The sequence below is a fragment of the Pseudorasbora parva genome, chromosome 1 (assembly GCF_024679245.1).
Source record: "Pseudorasbora parva isolate DD20220531a chromosome 1, ASM2467924v1, whole genome shotgun sequence".
NCBI classification, from domain to species: Eukaryota; Metazoa; Chordata; class Actinopteri; order Cypriniformes; family Gobionidae; genus Pseudorasbora; species Pseudorasbora parva.
In genome coordinates, this window is record NC_090172.1 from 63,830,838 (window position 1) to 63,858,664 (window position 27,827).

Genomic DNA, 27,827 nt, shown 5'->3' on the forward strand with positions numbered 1-27,827 from the left:
AACCGAGATTAGAGAAGGCTGTTTTTTAGCATCCCTGTTAACTTGCCCGCCCCCGCGCAGGTTCGAATCCCGCTCGGAGCGAGTCGACTAGGATCGGTGAGACCCAGTAAAAGTGCGGGGGACGAAAATACATTTTATTAAAAGTGAGGGGGACACGTCCCCCGCATCCCCCGCGTAATCTACGCCCATGAAAGCGTACATATTACGGTATTTCGCTGGCAGTGAGAATGGGCCAAATCTAGCGGCCCGGGAACAAATGCCGGGTCGCATTATCCGTGTATTTGCCGGAATCGCAGTGTGAAAGGGGCTTGTGTGTCTGTTGAGTGCAGTGCTTATGGTGGAGGGAAAGTAATAAAGCTAACAGCAACAGAGCAGTCTGGGGAGGGTAAGTGAAGAATTGCTACTTGTTGGGGATTGCTCCACTGAATGCCAGTTCTTTAATGGTGTTCACCACTTCAGGACTCTGATCAGAGAGGAGGAGGCATCTGATTCAAAAGTTTGAAGGTGCCCTAGAATGAAAAATTGAATTAACCTTGCCATAGTGAAATAATAAGAGTTCAGTACATGGACATCACATACTGTGAGTCTCAAACACCATTGCCTCCTCCTTCTTATGTAAATCTTGTGCATGAAAAACATCACGGAAGAATAAGTGATTCTCAACGAAACGCCAGATGTGACGCAATCGCTGGGGATCATTTATATGTACGCCCCCAATATTTACATATGTCCGATCATGTGCATTGTCAGGCGGGACTGACGGAGCCGAATCATCAGGATCTGCAGGTAAACAAGACACTCGAGGATAGCAAAAACGGCAGCTCTCATGACACGTCATGCTCCAGGCTGTGCAGGAGACGTGAGGACTTTTCTACCCTTCCCACAGATAAAAAATGTCAACAGTCATGGTTGAGGTTTATTATAATCGAATATCACAACAATTTAATTCAAGATCGTTTGTTTGTTCGGCCCATTTCAAGCAAGCTTCGCTGAGCGTCTTAAACTGAAGAAAGGGGCAACTGTATTCCTGAGAGCAGAAAGTAGTGATTTATACACTTATTGACTGTTTAAACAATTTCTGATTAAACTGAAAGTTTCTTAGAGAGACCGCATTGTCTAGATCACACTGTAAAAAAATTCCAGACTTTCACAATATTTAACTGTGTTTTTTTACAGTAAAATACTGTTTTGATTGTTTTACTGTAATATCACTGTAATGTGGATTCGCTCACTGACTATTAAATATCTGCAGTGATATGACCGCAAATTACTGTAAAAATAGGGTTTTCAGCTGAGAAGGAAGGCGCCATCTTCAGGCTATTTTATGTAACTGGCTACTTTACATGTAAGTAACAGCTCTCTCTTAAAAAAAAAAAAAGTATTGTAATCGTTGAGCCTATTTAAAATTATTTTATAAGGTTACAACAGCGAAAAGTCGATACTTTAAGTCTAATATGCTCTCTTTGATCCATCTCTTCTCACAACAGCTCTCAGTTTGCAAGCGCTGACGACGCAGGAAGTACACTGACGATATCGGATGGAATTAAGGTAGGCTACGAGGTAAATATAATGTGCCTAGTTAAAACAAAATATGGCTTTCTAAGCAGTTATGGAATATCAATGCAACGTTAGGCTATGTGGTGTTAGAAAGCTGCATGGCTATAGCTAGCAAGTGTTTCATAGTGTTTGAAAATCCCTGACAAGCTGAAAGCAGAAAAGGTTTAAACTATATTTTAAAGAAAGGTGCTTTTTCAGCCATTGGTATGAATTATGTTTTGTGACCAAGTTGTCCTACAGCTTGCAAATAGTTTTTTGAATGAATCTTTTTGTGCAATTCTTTTAAGTGAACGAAATCGAAATTTATGAAGTTTTTAGAAAGAGGGGAATAAATCTTGAAGTTTTTTTTTGGTGAACAAAATCAAAATCAAAATGATGGATGGTAATTCTCATCACTAGTTCAGGGCGGAATGAGCGGGATGTCTGATGAGTGTAGCTCGATCAGCATGCACCGTCATCCATTTTGCATTCCTGTGAACTGACTCATCACATCACACGTGGAAAATTGCACGAGAAAAATTGCTGAGATATTGTTTGCTTCAGAGGTAAAATTGAGTATTTCTGTCGTACATGCATTTTAAAAAATGTATTAAAAAATATTCTCCCCGCTGTTGAAGAAAAAAAACTCGTTCATCATCCATTTGATTAATTGTGAACTTCAATTCAAACGTTAACTTACACGTGCCACGAAAAGATAATTTCCGAGAGATCGACTGTAACGTAACTTGCACTTCATAGGTAACAGACTTGTCTTTGTACTTTTATCATTTGAGTTTTAAAAATGTGTTTATTCTCCCCGTCGATCTTCTTCGTATAGCTAACGTTAACGTTACCTTATCTAGAAAAAAATTAGGGTTATCCATTTTGCTTCCCGTGAATTTCGATTTAAAGACGACGCACGCCACGATAAGATCGTTTTTGGGATACTATCTGTAATGTCACTTCAAATATAGGCTACTTTTACATTTACTATAGCCTCCTAGCTTTTTCTTTGGTATCTTTCTATTTATTTTATTCTGTTTTCCTCACCCTTTCAGTATGCTTTGTTTCATGAAATAATTTATAAAGTCTTAGGAGAGAGGTGAATAAATATTGAAAACATTTTTTGGTGAACGAAATACAAAATCTTTGATGAATCGTAATTCTCATCACTCAGGGCTATCGCGGAATGAGCGTGATGTCTGGTTATACCTCAGGCACCGTCATCCATTTTGCATTATTCCTGTGAACTGACTACGCAGCACACGAGAACAATTGCACGAGAAAACTTGCTGAGATATTTGCGTCAGAGGTAAAATTGAGTATTTCTGTCGTAGATTTGTTATATGCATTTAAAAATGTATTAAAAGATATTCTCCCTGCCGTGGAACGGTGGAAGAAAAAAACACTCAGTTTTTCATCATCCATTAATTCCTGTGAACTTCTCAAAGACTACGCACGCCACTAAAAGATAATTTCCGAGAGATCGACTGTAACGTAACGTGCACTTCATAGGTAAAAGACTATTATTACGTCTTTTTACTTTTATTATTTGAATTTTTAAAATGTGTTTATTCTCCCCGTCGATCGTATAGCTAACGTTATCTGGAAAAAATCAGGGTCATCCATTAATTCCTGTGAATTTCGATTCAAAGACGACGCACGCCACGATAAGATAATTTCACCAGAGATATTATTCACCATTTTCTGTACTGTCACTTCAAATATAGCCTCCTTTTTCTTTGGTATCTTTTTATTTATTTAATTCTGTTTTCCTCACTCTTTCAGTTTGCTTTTTTCATGAAATATAAATTTATAAAGTCTTGAGAGAGGTGAATAAATATTAAAAACATTTTTTGGTGAACGAAATACAAAATCTTTGATGAATCGTAATTCTCATCAGTAGTTCAGGGCTATCGCGGAATGAGCGGGATGTCTTGAGTGTAGCTTGACAGCATGCACCGTCATTTTGCATTATTATTCCTGTGAACTGACTACGCAGCACACGAGAACAATTGCTGAGATATTGTTAACCTTGTTGACTAACTTTGCTTCAGAGGTAAAATTTAGTATTTCTGTTATTTGTGTTTAAAAATATATTAAAAAAATATTCTCCCCGCCGACTTTCGTATTTGGAAGAAGAAAAAAACTCAGTTGTTCATCATTTTGATTCCGGTGAACTTCAATTCAAAGACTATGGCGCACGCCAGTAAAAGATAATTTATGAGATATTGACTAACTTGCACTTCATAGATAAAATGGACTATTCCGTCTGTGTACTTTTATTATTTGAGTTTTAAAAATGTGTTTATTCTCCCCGTCGATCGTATAGCTAACGTTATCTGGAAAAAAGCAGGGTCATCCATTAATTCCTGTGAATTTCGATTCAAAGACGACGCACGCCACGATAAGATCATTTCTGAGATATTCACCATTTTCTGTAATGTCACTTCAAATATAGGCTAACTTATTACATTTACTATAGCCTCCTTTTTCTTTGGTATCTTTCTTTTTTTATTCTGTTTTCCTCACCCTTTCAGTTTGCTTTTTTCATGAAATATACATTTATAAAGTACTAAGAGAGAGGTGAATAAATATTTGAAAAAAAATTGGTGAACGAAATAAGTTACAAAATCTTTGATTTATCGTAATTCTCATCACTATATCGCGGAATGAGCGGGATGTCTTGAGTGTAGCTCGTCAGCATGCACCGTCATCCATTTTGCATTATTATTCCTGTGAACTGACTACGCAGCACACGAGAAAATTTGCCGAGATATTGTTTACCTTGTTGACTAACTTTACTTAAGTTGCTTCAGAGGTAAAATTTGTTATTTCTGTCGTACATTTGTTATTTGCGTGTAAAAAATCTATATAAAAAATACTCTCCCCGCCGACTTTCTTATCTGGAAGAACAAACAGTTCTGCATCCATTTTGAGTAATTCCTGTGAACTTCAATTCAAAGACTACTATAATTTGCTTGACTGTAACTTGCACCTCATAGATCAAATTAACTATTATTCCATTTTTTTACTTTTATTATTTGTGTTTTAAAAACAACAACCTTATCCCCATATAATATGTGATACAACTCAGTTGTTCAATATCCATTTTGATTAATTCTGTGAACATAATTTCTGAGATATTTTTTACCATTTTCTGAAACGCCTTTAACGCCTGCAACTTAATGTAAAGTTTTACTATACCCTTTTTCTTTGGTATCTTTCTATTTATTCTTTTTTTCCTCACCCTCTCAGTTTGCTATGTTTCACTGTAAATTCAGTCAGTGTGAGCATGTGTCTGAAACTGTTGTCCAGTTTATCCAGCACACAAAGCTCCACAGTAATACTCCAAATTACAGATATCAGTGTGGCATTTCTCAATGTACTCGCATGTACCATAAAGATAGCGTTCTGAAAGCACATATGTATAGAGATCATAGAGGATCGGGCCCATCTCTTAGCAAGCAATTTGACACTCCTTTCAAGTGTGTGGCTCAAGCTTGCGAAATTGTGTGTAACAGCTTAACTTCCCTCATTAAGCATTTAAAATCACACATAAGAGAAGGACTCGAAATTAAATGCCCATTCAGAGAGTGTAGTTCTAGCTTTACAGTCGAGTCTAGTTTAGCAGCTCATATTTCAAGGAAACACAAACATGTTGAAGATCTTGATTCTTTGGCAACTGTATCTGCTCCAACTGAGGAGTTATGCATTTCTAATCAATCTTGTTTAGAGACACCTGATGAAGAAATATTTGAATGTGAAGAGCCATTTGCTGTCAATGAAACATTGTTCCTGCAAAATAGTACACTTCTGTACTTGAAATTGCAGGCAAAATTGTTGTTACCAGCAAGTACAATAACACAAATAATTGAGGACTTTCAGAATGCCCATGAAATTGGTCTGTCACATGCACTTAAGATCCTGAGTGAGAAACTGAAGGCACTCGAAATTTCAGAAGCTATTGTTAGCAACATCATTGAGGAAATGAATAGGGGTGATCTGCTGAGGCTTTATAACAGGGAGCTGTTGAATACAGACCATAAAAGAAAGTCTGTTTTTAAAAGTCATTTTGACTATGTTGAACCTGTGCCATTGTTTTTAGGCAATGATGAAAATGGCAAAGAGCGTTTTGCCCAGTATATACCTATAAAGGAAACATTGGCTGCACTGTTCAAAAGCACATCTATGCAAGAACAACATGCTTACACACGTTCTCAACCACCAACTCCTAAAAACGTTTTACGTGATGTTAAGGATGGTGAGGGATTTAAGAGTAATGTTTTAATGAACACAGCTTCTGATTCTCTTGGCCTCATTTTATATCAGGATGCCTTTGAGGTTGTAAACCCTCTTGGTTCAGGGAAGAAAAAACACAAGGTTTTAGCAGTCTACTGTACTCTGACTGATATTTTGCCACACAATAGATCCACTACAGATCACATGCAACTTGTGCTTCTTTGTAGGGAACTTGACTTCAAATACTTTGGTATAGACAAAGTTTTTGAGCCATTGATTAAGGATCTTAAATTTCTAGAGGAAACGGGTATTTCAATGCCCAATGGTAAAATTGTGAAAGGGACTCTTGTTGCCATTTCAGGAGATAATTTGGGATCCCATTGCATAGGGGGTTTTTTGGAAAACTTCAGTCGTGCAGATTATTTCTGCCGATATTGTGAGATAAACAGAACCACATTTGTGAATGAGCCAAACCTGTGTGGTACTGCAAGAACTGTGCAGTCATATAAAAGTCATGTGCAAGATCTAGACTGTGCTGCTGTTGGATCTGTATTTGGTATCAAAGGGGACTCTCCTTTTAACAAGCTTGCACATTTCCATGTTTGCCAGCCTGGGCTTCCACCATGTCTAGGGCACGATCTATTTGAGGGTGTTGTTTCTTATGACCTTGCTTTGTTTGTTGGTCGTTTAGTTGAGGAGAAGCATTTTACATACTTGCAATTGAATCGGTGCAAAAATCAGTTCAAATACAAAGGAAGTGATGCATATGACAAACCAGGAGACCTCTCCCCTGGAAGTGAGCGGCTAAGTGGAAATGCTGTTGAGAATTGGTGTTTTCTTAGGTTGCTACCTCTCTTGATTGGTGACAGGATTAAAGATCCATGTAGAAATGAGGTATGGCAACTGATTTTGCAACTGAGAGAGATAGTGGAGCTTGTCTGTGCACCAGCGGTAACAACAGGGCAGGTTGCATATCTCAAAGTTTTAATCGAAGAATACATTTGCACCAGGCAAAAGCTTTTCCTTGATAATCCCTTACGACCTAAGCATCATTACATGTGTCATTACCCTGACCTTATACACCACTTTGGGCCACTAATTCGCCTCTGGACTTTGAGATTCGAAAGCAAGCACAGCTATTTTAAAAAGTGTGCCAGAAAACTGCACAATTTTAAAAATCTTTGCAAAACTCTTGCAGAGAGACACCAACTTCTGCAAGCTTACCTAGGTGCAGGCAGCATGTTCCCTCCAGTTGTACAGATACAAAAGGGTGTAGAATTCTATGTTGATGATTACAGTGACAGGATTAGAGAGGCAGTAGCCAGTTACAATTTTGATTCACAGTCTACGGTGGCATGTAATGAAATCACAGTGAAAGGCACATTGTACAGAAAGGGGATGTTTGTTTTGCTTGAAAATCATGATGGTGAACTTTATGCTGGAAGGATTATTCTGGTGGTTGTTGTACATGAGTCTGTGTACTTTGTTATAGAGAAACATACCTTTGCTAAGTTGAGAGACATTGGCGTCTATTGTGAATTAGGAGTAGCTCAAGATGATAAATCTTTGTGTTAACCAAGAACATTTGCTTGACTACTATCCTCTTCCAACTTATGAGAAGTTTGACTTGCTACTAATTGCTCTTCATCATGCTTTTCCAGAGGTTTATTGAGCAATATGTCACAGATTCATTTGAGCTAAACAGACAACTTTACCTTTTTTGTTTCAGAAAATGGATCAAGGCATTAAGGATTTAGTGATCTCAATTTTACCAAGCCTCTCAGATGAAACAGTGGCATGTCTGTTGGAAGTTCTGGAGGAGCTGGGAGTCGAAAACAAGGAAGACCTTAAGCTGGTCGAAGAAAAAGACATTGAAAAATACTTGCGTCCAATACAGACCAGAAAATTGTTGGCTGCCTTTAAAAATGAAGGTAAATCTACATGATCACAATTGACAAACAAGCTGACTACAATGAGGGTTTAAAATGTAGTTATATGATTACTTTAGAATTTAATCTATGACAACTTTATGAAAGATGTAATTCTTGTCTTTTTCTTCCAGTAATTCAGTTAAACTTAGAGGCTGTCCCCACTCCCTCTTCATCTCATAACCCTTTGGGAAGCGCATGCAGTCCACCCTCACACTCCTCATGCACTGAAAGCTTTGTACCACATATTGGAAGGCCATGGCATGTGGACTTCAGAGTAAACTGGGAACAGATGCCTTCATCTGTTCAAAAATATTTGTCAAATCAGTCAAGGCCGCTCCCAGTAGACAGAAAAAACATAGTGCAAGCAGTGGTAGAACAGATCTTAGAACAAGATCCTAACCCTACTAGAGCAACATGCCACAGTATAGTTCGGGGCATCATTAGAGAGTTTCCTAAATGTTTTGCAGATATAGGCAAAACAGGAGACATTATTGGAGATGGCTGCCAGTCCCTTCTTCAACAAATTAAAACAAGGGTTGAGTACAAAAATAGAAACAACACTCTTGCACGACGACGGAGGGTGAGGAAGGCTTGCAGTGGAGGAGGGGCAACGGCAAGAGGCCCAGTGGATCAGTATGGATGCGTGAGATGGGCTCCTTCCGATCTACCCAGTGGCGAGACCGAGGCTACATTGGGTGAGATGAAAATGCACCTGCACAGCATGTTTTCACAGGATGGCTTTGAAGGGGCAGAAAGAGCTGAGCCATTAATGGAGAAGACTTATATACTGCAACGTAGGTACCTCAATCAGGTACCTGCGCCACCCATTGAGAAAGTCATAGAAGAATGGCCCTTCCTGTGTTCACGAAGATGCCTTTACGCACACTTTAAGCTGCTCACAGATGTCTCAATCATCAGCAAGCTTAGAGAGGCCATCCACAGTAAAGGCAGCACAATTGTTAAGTTCTGCCAGGGACTCAGCCGTTATCCAGGGATTGCTGAAGTCCTGGCTAGTTATGACGTTGAAGCTTCAGACAAGGCCATGTGTGTTCTCCAGCTCCTAAGGACATACTTTAAAGAACCACAAGATGCCATCATGCTTGAAGCTGATGTAAGTTCCGTTTTGCAAACACTTATTCAGCTATTGGCAAAGTTTTCTTTTAAAGTACATTCAGTAAAGTTCTTGTTGAATATAAGTCAAAGGCAGTTTACTTTGCACCCCATTGCATCTATACAACATTTTCTGTAAAAACTTACTTTACAGCCATCTGCCACAGCCGCCGACATCCAAAGGATGACCAAAGGATTGCCGAACACACCTCGCCTGATTTTCCAAGGTAAAGCCTAACTTAAAGCCTTATAAAATCTGTTTGATTTTTGCACAAATTTCATTTTTTCTGTTTTAATTTTCATGGATATAATTTTAATCATAACTGCAGCCTTTGCCAAATCGTGTGCGGTTTTAGTTTGGCAGGGTCGCCGCTAGCTTAGCTTAGCCTAATGAATGGAATCCTATGTTGTCAGCTTGCATGTCCCGAGTAAAAGTGATAAAAAAAACTTAAAAAAACACCTAATTACATCTTGTGGCCTTGCATATTCACAACGAGTACAAATAGCGGTACAGATTAAGACTAGGCGATTTCCTAGGAAGATATTGATTTGGGACTATATTATGGGGACCCACAGACGAAGCACTGCTACTTGGACGCAGAGATATCACACCTCTCATCCTCCGGCTGTTGAGCGATCGCGATGTGTTGTGTGATATCTCTGCGCCCAAGTAGCAGTACTTTATCTGTGCATCCCCATAATATAGTCCCAAGTCAATATCTGCCTTGGAAATCGCCTATAATCTGCATCAATATTTGTACTCGTGAATACGAAGGCCTCAAGTAATTAGGTGTTTTTTTTTTATATCACTTTTACTCGAGACATGCTAGCTGACAACATAGGATTCCATTCATTATGCTAAGCTAAGCTAGCGGCGACCCTGCCAAACTAAAACAATGCATGCACTGAGACAAAAATGCATTTGCCCACATATCTAAATGTAGGAAAGAGGTTGAATAAGCTCTATTTCTAAAAACGGTGGACTGTTCCTTTAATACAGAGGTCTTCAACCCTGCTCCTGAGGTAGTGCAAAGTTTATTTCCAACCTGCTTTAGCACAGCGGGTCCCCAGGAGCAGGGTTGAAGACCTCTGCATTATATTGTCTAGGAATTCTATTGGCAGTGAGGTACGTCTTGTTAAAGGAATAGTTCACCCAAAAATCTAAATTTGCTCTAATTTACTCCTCCACAGGTCATCCAAAATTTCTGAGTTTCTTTTTTCATCAAATTTTTTTTAATTTCAGGCCTCCACCTTTAACATTTAAAGAGATTTTTGACGGTCCAAAATGCATTAAAATATTCCTTACGACTCCAGTCGACAAATAAAAGTCTGAACTCAAACGATTGATAATTTTTTAAAAACAAAACTATTCGTATATAATTTTAACTACAAATCTTAATTTTCATCCAGCTGTGCAGTGCTCGTTCATGAGAAGGTTTTGCACAACTTGCGGTGGCAAAAGTCACGCCTGACATCAAGTAGCTAAAATCACAATTAAAACAGGAGCACTGTACAGAAGTTGAATGTTCTTTGCTGTAGATTTATATTATTATTTTTCAAAATTACACCTTCATGTGTTTATCCTGGATGACTATGCCTATGTGATGACGTCACGCATAATTTTTTACCAGGTCTCCTTGTACAATATGTTGTGCAATACCTCTAACGAGTACCTCGCACGCTGGACAGAAGTGTAGATTTGCAGTTAATACGAATTTAAGTGTTGTTTTGTTTTTAAAAAATGATCAATGGTTTCGGTTCAAAAGACTTCTTGATGACTGGAGTCTTGTATGGGCTGAGGGTAAGTTAATTATCAGCAAAGATTCATTTTCAGGTGAAAACTTTTTATTTTTTATAACAATGCATGTTTGTACAACATTAAAAGGCTTCACCATTTGTTCCTCTTGTTTTGTGAGTACAGGTATTACAGGTTCTACATAATGTTTGGTGCTTTTGTTTATTTCAGGTGATATGATTAAGCCTACTGCATGGATGCTGTCCATCGAAGGACAAGTTGTCATGGGGCCACACACAGACGTTATCACTGGTATTGCTTCGATGTTTTCCAGTTACTACTGTTTTAATCTTCAATATCCAGAAGAGTCTGCATGCACCCTTGAATTTATTCAAAGGTATTTATCTCATTTCATTGTTTCATTTGGGATTAAGACCTGTTTGATATGGTCTTCACTGAGGTCTGATCTCACCTTCTCAAAAAATTGAGAGACACTAACTGTGGCAAGATCTTTTATGGATGTAGTCTGTCTTAGTTGTTTCTATCTCCATGTAATCCGAGACATTTACATTTTACATTTACATTTAATCATTTAGCAGACGCTTTTATCCAAGGCGACTTACAAAAAAGGGTAGAGCAATAGAAGCAACGAAACAAACAAGGCCAACACAACAACCTGTAAGAGCTGTGAGACTGACTAGGTGAGATGAGATCTCTGTGTGGATCATACAGTCTGTTGTTGCGCTTTTCCACTGTACTGGCTCAGTTTGCTGAGTTTCTTTTCTTCATCAGAACAGAATTTAAGATTTTTAGGATTTTATTTCAGGCCTCCAGGTAAAGTGAATGAAAGAGATTGTAGTCCATATTTTGACGGTCCAAAATATATATTTAGGCTGCATCAAAATAATCCACGCAACAAATAAAAGTCTTCTGAATTGAAACATTTACAATAACAAAGCAATACTTGTGTAGTTTTTAACTGCAAATGCTCACATCTGCCCTTGCTCTGTGATGTGCGCTTAGTCACGTGTAGGGTTGGGCATCGTTTTGATTTGAACGATTCTGATTCCGATTCTTACTTTCGATTCCGGTTCTTTTCGATTCTCGATTCCGATTCTTTGAGGGGTGGAGTCAAAACATGTCACATCGATATTCAATGCTATTTTCAATACCACAGGGGGGAAAAACGCTGCATATACCGTCAATTAGACATTTTTTATATAATTATTTTTTTGTCTGTCTTTTGAAAGTCTAGGCAATCAAAAAGTTCTTCTGAAGAGATCACTTTATATGATAAAGTATTTAAGCTTTTTCTCCTATATAAACATTGATCAATTACTATTAAAATTCTCTGACAAATATTTGTTAACTCTATGTATTTTTTACAACGGGGTAATTGTGTTGCAATAGCTTACACACAGCACAAGAAAGCTTGATTTCGAATGGTAAATTGAATTAAAAAAGATGACTAAACAGTAATTAAATAAGAACAAAAAAATATATTACAAAAAATAAATAAAATATAATAAAATATATAAATGAAATAGACTGCGTTATTTTTTCAGGTAGGTCTAACATTCAGGTAAGAAACTGAATAAAAAAATGCAAAGTGGCTAATTAAATTTAAAATAACATTGGATAATGTTTTTTGCAAAGAATTAAATAGTTTCATATAAAACCATTAAAGTTACACTCGTTGATCAGTCAAGAGCAGTGTGATCGTTTGTCTTTTTGTAGTTTGGCTTTGAATAACAAATGAGTGCGGTCCCTTTAAGAACTGCCTCACTCATGGATCCTGAACACTGTTCCTGTTACTCATTCTTCATTTCTTCCTGAATTGTTTACGACTGTGTTTACATGAATACTCTTCAAAATGTGCACTGAGAATTTGGTTGATTGTATTTGACCAATAATAAGATGGAAAAAGAAGCAAATATTTGCACTTGTATGTCAGAGGGGGCTTTATTACGGTATGTGTGTGTGTGCGCTTCAGATGTGAGCTTGAAATCTGAGAGATTCGTAGAATTATGTGCAATCCCGCGCGAAATTCAGACCGATCACACACTAACACTTACACGCTGTCGTGAGGAAAAGTCCAGCAGAACGCGAGTCCGTCGTGTTCAGAGGTTAACCGGGCTGAGTGAAAATATGCGGCTGCGCGTCAACTCGCTGTCGGTCAGAGAGGAGAGGAGGGCGCAGGGGATCGATACTGTAGAAACTGAGCAGGCTATCGTCTTTTCAGATATTTCAGTATCGATATTTTTGACAACACTAGTTGCACTGTGCCGACCCAGGCTTTTTAAAAGTGAAATAAATCCATACTTCAGAGCGCCGTTTACCGGGCTTCCATGGCTAAAAGAACAAGCGGGCGCACAAGCACCGTAAATCAGGTGGCCATGGTAACCAAAACTTGCGCATTTGGAACCGATGATCGGAACCGAAAACAAATTTTCTAAACGATTCCAATGGAATCGTTATTTTTTAAACGGTTCCAAGTTGGAACCGGTTCTCGATGCCCAACCCTAGTCACGTGTCATGTAATCAAGTTCCTGTTTACAAGAGGAGCGCTGTACAAAAGCGGAATTGTCTTTGGTGTCCAGGGTTCCCGCGGGGTCTTAAAAAGTCTAAAATTCAGAAAGTTAAATTTAAGGCCTTAAAAAGTCTTAAAAACGCCCAGGTTTTCATCCTAGGTCTTAAATTTAATTTACCAAAGTCTTAAAACTTTTACTTCCGTTCAGAAACAAAACCTTTTAGTTTTCTTTACCCGACTGCTTCATGCATTTTTACTCCTTACACTTTTCCTTACACGTTAGGTTGTCTGTACTAGTTTTGTGTTGGGAATATGGATGCCAAGTTCTGTCATCTGTCATAAGTATTTTGATATCAGTTTTTGAGTTTATTTAATGTTTCTATAACTGAATCAATAAAAATAGAATGTTTGAGAGTTTTCTGATATCATTTATAATGCCTTTAGTAATGCGTTGTGTTGGTCTTAAATTTAACTTACTGAAACCTGCAAGAACCCTGGGTGTCTATTTGTATTAATTTTGTTCAAAATGGTCCCTACGTTTTCTCAGACTTTGAAAACTTTTTTTCTTGTTTTAGGTGCTTCCTGGGCATCAACCCTGATACAGGATCTAAATCCAAAAAGAAGCAGGGAGGCATCAATCAGCAAGTTTGTTCTCTGCTGCGAAAACTTGTTGATTTTGAATGGATGGCAACATAAGCAGATTTTGTGTTGTGTATGTACTCGCATGAAACCTGTGTGTTGAGGCTCGTGTTGCTACTAATTGTTTCTGTTCTGCCCTGCTGTTTTCGATTGGTTTTATTTTCTTCTTTTTTTTTCATTGTTGGCTCTCTCCATTTTCACCTGCCATATCGCCACTGAATATGTTGGACTGCCCTTCTGGTTGAGACCTTGACTTCTACCTGGCTATGGTTTTGGATTTTCCCTCTGGCTGTGTTTATTGGACTGATTTCTCATTGCCGGCTCCAGCCCACTGTCACACTTAAAGGGTTAGTTCACCGAAAAATAAAAATTCTGTCAGTAATTAGCCTCATGTGGTTGGACACCCGTTAGACCTCCGTTCATCTTCAGACACAGATGAAGATATTAGTGTTGATATCCGATGGCTCAGAAAGGCCTTCTTTGACACCAATGTCATTTCCTCTCTCAAGACCCATAAAGGCACTAAAGACGTCTTTACAAAGCCCATCTCACTACAGCGGCTCTACAGTCATTGATGAAGAGGCCAGAATAGTTTTTTGCGCCAAAAAAACGAAATAACAGTTCGAAACTTTGTTTTGAAATCGGCCCATCACTATATAAGTCGTTATTTAGTTTTTTGCGCATAAAAACTATTCTGGTCTCTTCGTCAATGATTGTAGAGCCGCTGTAGTGAGATGGGCTTTGTAACGACGTCTTTAGTGCCTTTATGGGTCTTGAGAGAGGAAATGACATTGGTGTCAAAGAAGGCCTTTCTGAGCCATCGGATTTCAACACTAATATCATCTGTGTGTGAAGATGAACGGAGGTCTTACGGGTGTCAAAGAAGATTAGGGTAAGTAATTAATGACAATGAGATTTTTCATTTTTGGGTGAACTAACCCTTTAATCTGCCTCATCCTTCTGGGTTTGCCAGAATTTATAAATAATTTTTCCAAGCTTTCTGGCTTGTGGTTATGTAAATGAATAAACATTGTTGTTTCTTGGGTCCTTACCCATTACCTGACACCTGTGCACATTTATATAGTGCCAGTTAAGTTAGACTTTGGCATGAAGTCCTAACATTTTAATGCAACATGTTTGTTTGAAATTGTTGTACCAATTGTAAAAATAAATAAACTGTGGAAAGTATTGTTTGATCTTTCTTTTTTTACTACTAGTCTGTCATATTGCATTACTGTATTTAATTGTAAGTTTACAGTTAATTACTGGCTAATAGCTGCATAAATTTTTACAGCTGAAAAATAAATGACTGTACAATTTACAGCTGATAACTGTATTTATACAGTTATCTACTGTGAAATAACAGTAATAATGTGATACCCTTAACTGTGGAATCACTGTATACAACTGTCATTTTACTGTAATTTACATTAAAAAAATTACTGTAAATTACTGTGAAAGTAATGCAATTAGTAGCCAGTAATTTACTGTAAAATCACAGCAGAATTTTTTACAGTGCAGGAGTTTTCAATCTTTATGATGCCAAGGACCCTCAAATACGATGAACCTTTATAAAATCTTCCCCTTCCTAAAATCTATTTTTATGTAAAAAAATAAATATTTAAACTGTTAAATAGTAAGTGTGACATTACAATAACAACATATTGTTTCCAAGATTAAATTGGCTATTAATTGTGGATGTATAAACCTAAAGAAGAATAAGCAACTTTCACAATAAATGTATGTAAGCCACTTGCGTAAGAATACTGCCTTACAACCCCAGTGAGCGCGATAAAGGGACCTATGGTGAGTAAAACCCACTAAAGATACTGAGCAAACATATACAATTCTGCAATGTATATGGCAGAGAAACATTTACAAATGTAACACATCTAGAATATTCAGCCTTTATTTATTTTTCTCTGTCTTTTTATTCTCTAAAAGTTTCTGTGACCCCTTAGAACCTTCTGGAGGACCCCTGGGAGTCCCCGGACCCCTGTTTGAAAACCCCTGGTCTAGATAACGAAAGATGCTAGTACAGTAACAATAGGACACACCAAGTACCATACAAAACTAAATAGTGTGTCTAATGACAAAGGGTAATATTATTTTGTATTACAAAATACAACCGTATGCTTTCCTTACAGATCGTTCACTCGATCCTTCTAGCAAACGTCACCTTCTCTACCATATAAGTTAAAACGACAGTCATTTGACAAGGCCAATCATTTTGTAAATATATATATATATATTTTTTTTTTTTTTTTTTTTTTGAGAACTTAAAAGGTAGGATAGGTAGGAATTGGTTAAAAAAAAACCTTTTTTTCCAAATTTGAGGAAAATAAATAAAGTATAAAAATTGAGTGTCTGTAGACCTCTCACGACTGTTTTAAAGACAGCTCATTATTTCCATTCACTCCACCTTCACCCTTCTGGGCTCTTTCCAAAGCCACGCCCACAAAACACACGCGCTTCACCGACCAATCAGCTGGAAGACGCTTTATTTACCTCAGAGGAGCAGCGTGCATGTAGTGACATCATGTCAGAATCACATGTAATAAAAAAATCGAACTTTATCAGTATGAATATAAACAGATAAGATGTCTTTTAGTCCTCACTATCAAGCTAGAATACCGATACTGGAAAAGTTTAAAGTATATTTTTGTTTGATTCGGTAACGAGCTAGTTATATTTATAAGGCAAAGAAAACGGGTAGCATCATGTTTTTCCAATAACATCAGTTATACTGTAATGAAGATGAATTTCGTGTAAGATTCATAACATATACTGTGTTTTTCATGTAAGAGTTTCCATGATGAAAGCATTGTTGATTAGCAGTAGCTAAAGCTAACTTAGCTCTAAAAAAAGTTCCTGCATGCGGTGTACTAGCTTTCACACATGCATTTTGTTATCTAAAGTTAAATTTTGCGAAATTCAACACAACAGCGATCAACTTGAGCTAAACATATTGAGTATTTATCATCTCTACTAATGGCTAAGTGTATAATATTGTAACTTTATTCTAAGTGATCTTATGTTAGCTATATTAGGCAGCTTCATGTGCTCTTGATACATGCTTCATGAAAACATAAACCAAAAAAAACTGTATAATCAAAATGAAAGATGACCTGTCCAGCAGAAATACAGCCAGCAGTGAGTTGTTTTTCAGGTCCCTCAGTTCTCACCATCGTTGAAAAGCCACGCTGATATTTACTCGCGTTTGATTTCTTTGTTTATCCAAAGACTTTCTGAGCATTGCCTTTTCTCGTACTGTCTTCCTTTTTTGTATTGTTTGCCTTCGCTGACTGTAAAACCCTGCACTGTGGATTTTGAATGCTCTTTCTCTTTCTCTGCCATTATTTTGCCGAGGTTTCTTGCCTCTTGAACTGGTCGCCATGGTAGCGAGAGAGAGTGACAGTCGCCCAAGCCAATAATTTGTTACGTCCCGAATGGAAATAATAAGCAGTGTTTATTGCAGATTAAACATTACATCAGAGTACATTATCAGATATTAGAAATGAGATGGTCTGCTTCGTGTCCTACATCGCTCTCAAAAGATGAGCTCAAAATGTGACGCATCGTGTGGAGAAATATAAAGTATATTTATGTGAACGTTTACAGGCTGTTGTTGTTTGACTGACAGAAGTGCTCAAATAAACACGCTCGTCTGTTACAAAATGGGACAAAAGTTTGAGAGCCTCTGGTGTAAATCTTCCATGTTCAGTTCATTTGTGAGCTGCTGTCCTTCAGATTATCAGATGAATGAAACCGTCAGTGTAGAAAACAAGCTCAGAGACTTGATCATCTGTCACCTTGTGTTTGTGTTTCTTCTCAGATTTACCCGAATCTACAGTGACTGTGACACCAGACAGATCTGTGTTCACTGGAGAGACAGTCCATCTGAAGTGTGTGATAGAGTCTCATCTCAGTGAATGGAGATATGAGTGGTATAAAGACAGAGTAAAGTTACAGACGTCTGAGCGTTACACTGTAGACGGAGACACTCTCACTATCAGAGGAGCTGCTGAGTCTGATAGGGGTCAGTACTGGTGTAAAGGACAGAGAGATGGAAGACCAAACTCATCACAATCAAGATCTGCTGTTTCTCTCTCTGTGACGGGTGAGTTGAACATCATTGTAACTCTCTCTACAGGATTTCACAATCAATCAATACATTAAACTGAATGCAGACGTCTGAAAATACATTTTAAAGCTGAAGTTTTTAACCTTAAGTGCAAACTTAAAAACACAACACTCATGAAGTGCTGATGAAACAGAAAAACGACACTAGAGCTGAAGACGTCTGTCTGACACGTGAACACACACCTGAGCAACAGATGAAAACAGTTCTGTGTGAATGATGATAATTACACTTCAGTTCCATCACTTCAATAACTTTAAACATCTTTCTGTTAGGGCCGGGACTTTAACGCGTTAATTAATTACGCAAAAAAATTAAAAAAATTAACCGCATTTATTTTTGCACCGCGGAACGTTTTTCAGTGAATCAGTTTCGACGGACCGATTATACTGGAACACCAACTAGAGCTCTGGAGTCACGACAACAAACCATGGGTGCATCTCAATCAGCTCCCTAGTTCAGTAGTCAGGGCACTGATCAGGGAGTCAGCCCATTGACTTATGTCTTGATCAGTGCCCTGACTACTGAACTAGGGAGCTGATTGAAACGCAGGGCATGAGTGAACATGAACGAAGAAGCTGATGAGACTGTTTTGCTTGGCCCCGTGGATGGGAAATTATGTTTTAAAAAACGAAAGAATGGAAGTGTCGTCAAGAGCATGGTTGTGTGCAAGCTATACAACAAGGAGTTTGCGTATCACCACAGCACATCGAGCCTCAAATATCACAAATATGCTTTTGCTACACTTAATGGCAAACATTGCGCTGGTCTGCTGGACTGAAATAAATAAACAATATTTTGTTGATTAAGCTTATGTATTCAGTCATTATTCAATGGTATACTAAAAATACATGTGAAAAATTACTTCTCATTGTTCTCAGGTCAAATATTTATATGCAATTAAAATGCGATTAATTTCGATTAATTAATTACAAAGCCTCTAATTAATTAGATTAATTTTTTTAATCGAGTCCCGGCCCTACTTTCTGTATGAAATTACTTAATTTGCACGTTCTGCGACTCTGAGTCTTTATACAAATGCAGCTTTGCTTTGCTTTTCAGACGATCTTGTCGTCGTTTTGTATGATTATGATTTACAGTTCTTCAAACAGTCAATTTAAGATGTATATTATTTTATACTCAGTGATGTAGCGCAGCTGAACTCTGACTCTTGAGGATCTGAATCTGTTCTTGTTCTCCTGCAGATCTAAAGCCGAAGCCTGAACTCACATCAGATCCTGCAGGAGCTGCACTGACAGGAAACACAGTGACTTTGACCTGTGGCATGGATCCGTCCACTGGACGCTGGGACTTTTACTGGTACAAACACACACTGGACCCTGAGACAGAGAAGACAGAAACAAACCCCTACAGCCTGAAGATTGATTCAGTGTCTGATGGAGGCCAGTACTGGTGTAGAGCTGGAAGAGGGAAACCAGTCTATTACACACAATACAGTGATGCACTGTGGGTAAATGTTACAGGTGAGAGAGAATGTGTGTGTGATGCAACATATACAGATCAGAGACCATATCTACACAACGTCTAAAACTATAAATGCAATAATCTGTGTTTGTACAGAGAGTCCTAAAGCTGTGGTGACGGTACGACCTGATGAACGAGTGTTTAGAGGAGAAACAGTCACTCTCAGATGTGATATAAAGTGGAGAGGAGACACTGAGTGGACATACAGATGGGAAATAGAGGAAAACAACAGCTGGTATAAAAACACTGTCAGACGAACCTCAACACAAGAGTTGATCATCAGCGGAGTTGAAGACTTTCACAGCGGTAAATACACCTGTACAGGACAGATGAAGACTCAACGCTCTCAGCGCAGTGATGCTGTTACACTGACTGTATCAGGTGAGTTTGTGTTTGTTGTGATCTGGTTCTCCATCAGTTTCTCTACGGCTCTGTAACTCATGATGTTTTGTTCAGCTGAAGCTCAGGCAGTCCTGCGAGTGTCTCCACAGCCGTGGCTGACTGAAGGAGAATCAGCGACTCTGATCTGTGAGGTTTCAGGCTCCTCTACAGGCTGGACGTTCAGCTGGTTCAGAGATCATGATCATCTGTCAGACAGCAGCAGAGGAGCTGGAGGATCTTACACTCTCAGTCCTGCGTCTCTACAGCACACAGGAGTTTATACGTGCAGAGCAGAGAGAGGACGACCAGCCTATCACACACACACCAGCAGCACACAGCCACTGTGGGTCACCGGTGAGGATTTGTGTTTGTGCTCGTCCGTATTTCTGTTTCATTGCAGTCTCTGTGTGTCAGTTTAGATTGAGATTTTGCTCTTTTCAGGAGTTTCTGCTTCAGTGTCTCTGGTCATCAATCCCAGCAGAAGTCAACACTTCTCATCTGAGTCTCTCGCTCTGAGCTGTGAGGATCAGAGTAACTCTGCTGGATGGACAGTGAGAAGATACACAGACGAAGGCACACACACTTGTTCAAAACAAACAGGATCTTCATGTGTAATGGACTCTCTCAGCACATCTGACACTGGAGTGTACTGGTGTGAGTCTGAATCTGGAGAGAAACGTCGTCCTCGAAACATCACTGTACACGGTGAGTCCGGTTTATAATCACATCATCTGCTAATGTTATAATCTAAATTATAATTACAGTCTATACACATTTTCCAGTTTTCTCTACAGCTGATCGAAGAGTAGGAAGAGGCCCGTCCACACGGAGACGCGTTTAGCTGTATACGTATACATTTTGTACCGTATCAGTGTTTCGTCCACACGGATCCGGCGTTTTGGAAGCATGAATCCGATATTTTTCGAAACCGGGTCCCAAAGCGGATAAATCTGAAAACGATCATCTTCCGTCTTCGTGTGTACAGCGAATCCATATATTTTCTGAAACGGTGATGTCATCACACTACGTCCGGCACGGTGAAAGAGTTAAGGGATACAACTACGGGCACTGGGCATGCGGACATCAATATCGCGTCATTTAATGACCGTATCTGCGATATTGTAAGGGTATGTCTAGGGTTGGGGTAGGTGTAGGCGTTAATAAAACACATCTGTTAAGTAGCAAATGTATTTATTGTTATTTTATTGTGAGATTTTGCCTCACCTCCGACCACTGATATACCCCTTCCCTTCTAGCCACAACTCTTCTTCTCCGTTTTTAGTGTATTTCTGTGGCAGAAATACAGCGTCACACACTGGCCTGGCATGCAAACTACATCGTTTTTAGTCCGTTTTTGTATTCTCGTGTGGACGCAGATATTTCTTGAAACGAGGAAAAAAAAAAGATCGGATTGGGAAAGCGCTGGCTTCGTGTGGACAGGGCCAGAGTTTCATTTGTGTGCTTGGGGTGGCACCTACCGGGCCGGCAGACCACAAGCTTAAATTTTTTTATATACCATATTCATATATCATACATTCTACATTTAAAATACATTTACAATGAACAGGGACTGTATACAAAGAGTAGTGTTAAAAATATATTGTAGCGCACAGTTAGGCTCTTTATAGTTGTAAAACTGCTGTTTTGTTTCGCATCGGCAGTGATAGGGTTAACACAGGGAGTTCAGAGGTGCGGGAACACAAGCAAGAGAGGGTGCGCTTGTTACTAGTCACGTTTACATGCACTTTTTTGTCATTACGATTAAAATCATTCAGATTGAAAGATTTAATGGACTGTTTACATGAGACGTTATCTAAACCGATCTGGTGTTTACATGTGCTGACTTTCAATCGCAATCATTTTGTGACGTGAGTGCCGTATCAGAAATGTCCACGCTGTCCTCTTCAGCAGCTGATGGAAGTGTTTACGGTTGCCATAGCAACTCTCAACAACCACCAGGATTTATACGGTTTTATAAAACTATTTGTGTGTTTTAAAGTGTAATAATCATGCATACATTCTTCTCCGAGGCGCAGTTGAAGTAAAACGTGGCAGGGACAAACGCTGTCAAGATGAGGGTGCAGCCAGGCCGTGTCTGTCATTATTCCAACATTATCTCCATAACTTCTTACGAAATAAAAAGTTTAACGTTACCCCTCAGAAAATGTATCTTTCTTGTCAACACTCAACAGTACTGGTGTGAGCGCGGTGAGCGAGCTGTATTATATCACGCACACTCAAAAGTAATCCAGTCAGGTCGTTTACATGGTGACATTTTTCGTTTGATGGGTTCATGAAAAGGTTTATCCCTCTCAAACCGATTAACGGATACACTTTCATTCGGTTGGGGCATTTTTATTCCGATTGAGGTGTTTATATGGAGCATTTTCATTCGGATTGGACTTTTAAACCGATTTCAGTGCTCCATAAACGCACCTGTCATTCTTCTGACATTACAATTGGCCTTACCTAATTCAGAAGAAGCCGCCTCTTTTGCGTAACGTTAGATGTCCACTATCTTCTCTTCTGATAGATTTGCAGTCAAATCATTCTCTCTGTGCAATAGGGAACGATCCGAGAATCTCCTGAGCCATTGCAGCCAGTTTCAAATTATTCTCATAACTGAGAAACTTCTTTCTGAGTCTTACGTAGCACAGCCAACAGGCAAGTTGGCAAGTAGTTATTTCCACATGTATCTTGAGATGTTTCATTAACCTGCCGCTGAATGGTACATAAAATCAAAGCCAAATGATTAAGTTCAGCCTGTATGATCACTGCCGTCTGTTGGTGTGTGTCTTGTGTTTGTAGATGGTGAAGTGATTCTGAGTTCTGTTGATCATGTGATTGAGGGAGAGACTCTGACTCTACACTGTTTACATCGATCTACAAACCCCTCGATCCTCACCGCTGGTTTCTATAAAGACGGATCACTGATCCAGAATCAGACGACAGGAGAGATGAGCATCACTACTGTCTCAAAGTCACATGAGGGTTTCTACTACTGTAAAACAGAGAGAGGAGCGTCACCCCACAGCTGGATCTCAGTCAGAGGTCTCTGAATAATCACTGATTTTACTTTTGTAATGTTATCATACAGTATCATGTCACTCACGGACAGATGTGTGTGTTTGTCACGTTCTTCTCAACAGCTCGTCCATCATCTTCTCTTCTGGCCGTTGGTGTGTCTGTAGGATTGAGTGTTTTCTTCTTGTTCTTCATCTCTCTGGTCCTGCTGTGGAGACACAAACACAAGAAAGGTGTGGAGCAGTTCATGACATGATGAAAGATTAAACCTCATGAACAACAACAGATGGAAGATCCAGTTTCTGAAGTCTAGACAGAGACTGCATGTTTATTAATAAATGAGCAGTTAATGCATCAGATAATATGAGTGAAAATACTCTTAAAGTGACCATTATGATCTTTGTCTCTGTTATAGATCAGCACCGTAACGTTCAACCGACGGCAGTCCCGAATCCATCTGGAGGATCGAGAGCGGAAAACTCTCCTCTGCAGTCCGGTCAGACTCAATAACAAACGATTTATATTTATTTATTAATGTGTTTTTTCCTCTTTAAGACTCCTTTGTTTTTCATATTTTTCATTGTTTGCTGTCCTTTAGATTCTGATCACATTTATAATGACGTGACTCCAGTGAGAGACTTAAGAGTCTTAAAAATTAGTATAAAAATAAAAAAAATCAACAGAAATCATTAAATCCTTGACTAGTTCCTCGTTGTGTCTTTTCAGACGTCACATATTCAGAGGTCACTGCTAAGAAAAAGAGACCCGTGGATAAAGGTTAAAACCCTCTTGGACTAAAGTCATCAGTCATCAACCGATAACATTTAATATTTAGTTCATAAAATAAAAATAGATAGTTCTTTCTAATTGACTTTTTCCTTTTTATTTCAGATGATACTGTGACAGAGCCAAATAACGTGATGTACTCAGAAGTCAGACCAAAGAAGAAATGCAAAACCAAAGGTGAGGTCCTGTTTTTCCTATAATATTTCCAGCATGTTCTGCATGATCTGATGATTTTGTTCTGTATTAGATATTAATACTGCCGGACCCAGTGATGTGACTTACGCACAGATCAATATACAGGACCAAAAGAAAAGCAAGGGCAAAGGTAAACGACAAAACAACAAACTGAACAGCTGTCTGAATGAACCATCACATTTACTGGAGAATATATAATGCTTCTATAATATCAGGAAACCCTTATACAATCATAAACTGATTAAGGCAACTTTATTTAGGAAATGTAACAATTCTGTGTTAACTGAAATTAATTAAACAGAGCAAAATTATTGATTATCTGATCGAAATGAAATCGAAGGAGAAACACAGAGGTAAATAAAGAGATGCTGTGAAACAGCAGCTTACAGATCATGTGAAAGTAAAGTATTTAAAAACATATACAATATTTGAACATGTATATATTATGTGTGACATACAGTATCTCTCGTGATATAATGATGTATTGTCAGTTATGAGTGTATCTGCAGATGTGAAGCGTTGTGTGTGTTGTTCACTCTCAGGGAAGAGCAGCGCGTCTGGAGACACTTTATACTCTGACCTGAAGCTCGACACAGATCGAGGTGAGAGAAACACACAGTCATGATCATCACTGTTAAAGTCAAACCACTAACCGTAACTATTACACATCAGCAGATCACGATGATTCATGTGTGACGATCATAACCTTTGTGTTCTTCAGGCGCTGATGCTGGAGCCGCTGATGCAACTTATGCTCCAAACAAGTGTGCTACACAAGTTTTCAAGAAGAAATATTAGTGTGCTTTCAGTCATTCAGTTATTTGAGAGGATCTGTAAATCAACAGGAATACATTCATTCATCCAGAAACATTATTTCCCCATAATCATAATTACAGGGTTGCCAACTTTTAAGTTCAGGCTGGAGTGAGATTTTTTTTTTTTTTTTTTTGGGGGGGGGGGGGGGGGGGGGATTGCGTAATGCTTTTGATCTTGATTCAGTATCAGTTTATATCTAGTATATATACTATACATAATAAGAAAAAATATGTTTGTTTTAGCACTAGTTTAAACATTTCTTGGGTCAAATTATATGTGCCATTCCTTAATATTCACTTGTGAGTGATTATATAAGTATCATTATTCATTAAAAATATATTTCGATGCAAGTTATAAAAAGTTTTGAAATTTCACATTTAAAGAAATCTAGTGTTTGATCATCATATCTAAATATTTATTAGAATGCAAAGACTGCAATACTTTTTTGAGCAACTAGATTAGATACATGGATATTTATTAAAGAGCCATAAGGCACTTACTGGTTAATGGCATTACAAATAAACTTTTTTTTTTTTTTTTTTTTTTGCCACAAAATGACTGTATTTGTCCTCTTTGAATTAAAATTCTATATTTTAACATTAATAACTAAACATATTGTAATATAAATATTAGAAGAAATATATACAAATATTAGAAGAAAAATATTTTAAGTGGTCATTTATTGACAATACTTGTTGCACAAATTTGGTATTTATTACCAAAAGATCTCCTCAAAATATTCAATAAATATAATTTAATGAGTATGAGTGTGACCTATTAGTAAGGAATACCTGAGGGCTAAATACAAGAATAACATTAATATTAACAATGTTGCATCTCTATCACTCTCCATAATAAAACGATCCTGTAAATATGGCTGACTTAATAATCAATACACACTAACACTATGCTGTACTGTTTACCAAAACTTGCAGCAAACATCTATATGGTGAAACTGTTGTGTATCCGCTTAAGCCATTTAAATTCATTGAATCGTGACCAGCGCGCGCCGCAGGGAGACGAGAGCATGCAACTCCGCTTTTCAACGCCTCTGGCTTTAACATTATGCCACATTAGCGCCAAAACGCTATTTATTGTTTGAATTTAAGAGCGTGACACCGAGCCTGAAAGCGTGAGTCTCACGCCAGATGCGTGAGAGTTGGCAACCCTGTAATTAGATCCATCAGTATGATGACAAGTTCAATGATTTCACGCTCATTCACTGCGATCTCTCCACCAGAGGTCTTCAACCCCGCTCCTGTGGACCCGATGTCCTGATAAGTTTATGCCCAACCTGCTTTAGCCCGTGTACTTTCAACATGTGCTCCTGAAGATCTTGATTAGCTTCACCTGTCTTTAATTACGGTTGGAGCTAATGCCACGTCCCGTAACCTGTGTTTTTCCAGCCTTCTACTAGGGCTGTGCAATATATCGAAATATCGCAATCGTACATATCGCAATATGCATATCGCAATGGCTCGCAATATCTGACTGATTTTAATACCCTACTTCAACATTGTGAAAAGTCTAAGTTTTAGGTCACACAATCGGCAGAGAATAGACGGCACATTACTATTACTTATGTGACTTGCTTGATGTTAAAAACAATTATTAAATCCAAAAAATTGGCGAAAAACAATAATTTGCAGTCTGCCGCTCTGGAACGGCCGTTAAACCCGTGACGTCCCAGCCGTGATCGACGTACTCCAAGTTACGAATTGTGACATTACATAGCCTGTGAAAAAACAACGGCAGCCCCTACGGATGCGGTGTTAATGGATTAAAGTGCATTAAAAACCCAATAGTTTATTAAAATAAGGTATTGCTCTAACATTATTATTAATCAGCACGTTATGCATTATCAGCAGCTTTTCTAGCGATAGCTAGTTTTCAGTCCATTGAGTGCAAGAATATATTAATACCAAATATATTTCCAAATATACAAATAATCTAAAATAAAAGGTATTACAGCTTCTCTTGCCTTATGCGCCATTTTTCCTCCTCCGTTTCCCTCAGATAAGCCAGGAGTAAGCACCTTTGGTGAGAGAAATGATTGTAAATGAGCATAAGCACCATAAGGTCCGGATGGTTTGTTTATATCTCGTTACTGCAATTCCTGGAGCTCCGGCAGTTTGGCGTGACTTTGACTAGAACGCTACAAAGTCGTGAGTCATGGTTAAGTCGTAATTTACAGGCTTAAAAACCTGCCTGGGACGCAGCATAAACTCTGCAGGACAGAGGGTCCCAGGAGCAGGGTTGAAGACCTCCGATCTACACCTTCGGTATTGGTTTAAAGAGGTTAGTGACCCCTTGTGGCGAACAAATACATATTGTCGCTTTAAAAGGACATTCAAATGTGGCATCACTTTGTAGGGACCAAATGTCCTGTTTTCCCAGGGCATGGACACTTGGTTATAGATAGTATTTTGTAATATAACAATTTTCTATACATACAGAGGGAGCATACTTTAAACTATTGACATTAATAAGGCATCTTTGAGTAAACTTCGAGTATTTGAGTATCTTATTGCCGGGCCGAGTGTCCTGGTTTTCAGTCATCAAAATACGGTCACCCTAAAGACTTTGCAAACAGACCTCACTCTTTTTTCCTATCTAACAAACTCTTAAACTTTATAGTAAACACATTTCAAACACTTAACATATAACACAGTCAACATGGAAGGAGAAATAAAGCACAATACATTTTCAGACTTATACGTCTCTCATCTTCACTCCGCCCACTCAGAACAGAGAAAGCTAGTCTCAGTAAAACATGCAAAACGCAGTCCATTACATTAAATTATCCTTACCAGACCTTAGAAGAACACCTGAGCCCGTCAGCGGATAATGTGCGTCTAAAGATGGCGCAGTTAGCACAGCAGGAGGTGTCGTGCGTCACCAATATGTGCCCCATATAGAAATGTTCTGCATGAATGGTTCCTACTATAATTAATCATTTACATCGTGCCTTATAACACAAATATAAAAGCAAATTTTTTGATGATGTTCACTAACAATATTAATTACATTTTATTATTTCTGAACCAGCTACAAGTGCACTATATTATCTGCCCATAGGTGATGTAGCAAATGTATCTATTATATAGTAAAGCGTTTTCATTTATATTTAACACATTACTGTATCAAATAGTGTTTTTGCCAAGACAAGATTATGTTACTTATATCATTATATATATATATATATATATATATATATATATATATATATATATATATATATATATATATATAGCCTTATATTATACATATTATTTT

At 38.2% G+C, this 27,827-nt stretch overlaps 2 protein-coding genes across 4 annotated transcripts in view; both read left to right on the forward strand.

The window, feature by feature from the left end:
- The window catches only part of LOC137072055 (Fc receptor-like protein 3), a 38,969-nt gene extending 14,361 nt beyond the window's left edge, over positions 1-24,608 (forward strand). Inside the window, exons 3-15 of the mRNA XM_067440304.1 lie at positions 17,559-17,843; positions 19,070-19,348; positions 19,446-19,730; positions 19,806-20,084; positions 20,172-20,435; positions 22,539-22,781; positions 22,880-22,987; positions 23,170-23,250; positions 23,481-23,531; positions 23,646-23,717; positions 23,788-23,865; positions 24,278-24,337; positions 24,457-24,608. Of these exons, the coding sequence (XP_067296405.1) occupies positions 17,559-17,843; positions 19,070-19,348; positions 19,446-19,730; positions 19,806-20,084; positions 20,172-20,435; positions 22,539-22,781; positions 22,880-22,987; positions 23,170-23,250; positions 23,481-23,531; positions 23,646-23,717; positions 23,788-23,865; positions 24,278-24,337; positions 24,457-24,533 (2,162 nt within the window). The 3' untranslated portion in view covers positions 24,534-24,608. The remainder of the gene's footprint in view (positions 1-17,558; positions 17,844-19,069; positions 19,349-19,445; positions 19,731-19,805; positions 20,085-20,171; positions 20,436-22,538; positions 22,782-22,879; positions 22,988-23,169; positions 23,251-23,480; positions 23,532-23,645; positions 23,718-23,787; positions 23,866-24,277; positions 24,338-24,456) is intronic.
- Positions 1,496-14,193, forward strand: LOC137079526 (uncharacterized). Of its 3 annotated transcripts, none has more exons than XM_067447485.1 (6): positions 1,496-1,548; positions 7,508-7,709; positions 7,841-8,820; positions 8,974-9,046; positions 10,786-10,951; positions 13,660-14,193. In XM_067447485.1, exons 2-6 carry the CDS (start codon positions 7,511-7,513, stop codon positions 13,778-13,780), a joined length of 1,539 nt encoding a protein of 512 aa, XP_067303586.1. In that variant the 5' UTR covers positions 1,496-1,548; positions 7,508-7,510; the 3' UTR covers positions 13,781-14,193. The 3 variants fall into 3 exon arrangements, with proteins under 3 accessions (XP_067303586.1, XP_067303580.1, XP_067303590.1); XM_067447479.1 differs by lacking the exon at positions 1,496-1,548 and adding an exon at positions 1,973-2,102; XM_067447489.1 differs by lacking the exon at positions 1,496-1,548 and adding an exon at positions 2,773-2,848.
- Positions 24,609-27,827: the final 3,219 nt, after the last annotated feature.

Coding starts and splice junctions, on each gene's coding strand:
- LOC137079526 (XM_067447485.1), top strand. CDS start 7,511: ATGGATCAAGGCATTAAGGATTTAGTGATCTCAATTTTACCAAGCCTC. Junction 7,710..7,840: donor GGCTGCCTTTAAAAATGAAG/GTAAATCTACAT, acceptor TTTTTCTTCCAG/TAATTCAGTTAAACTTAGAG. Junction 10,952..13,659: donor ACCCTTGAATTTATTCAAAG/GTATTTATCTCA, acceptor TTCTTGTTTTAG/GTGCTTCCTGGGCATCAACC.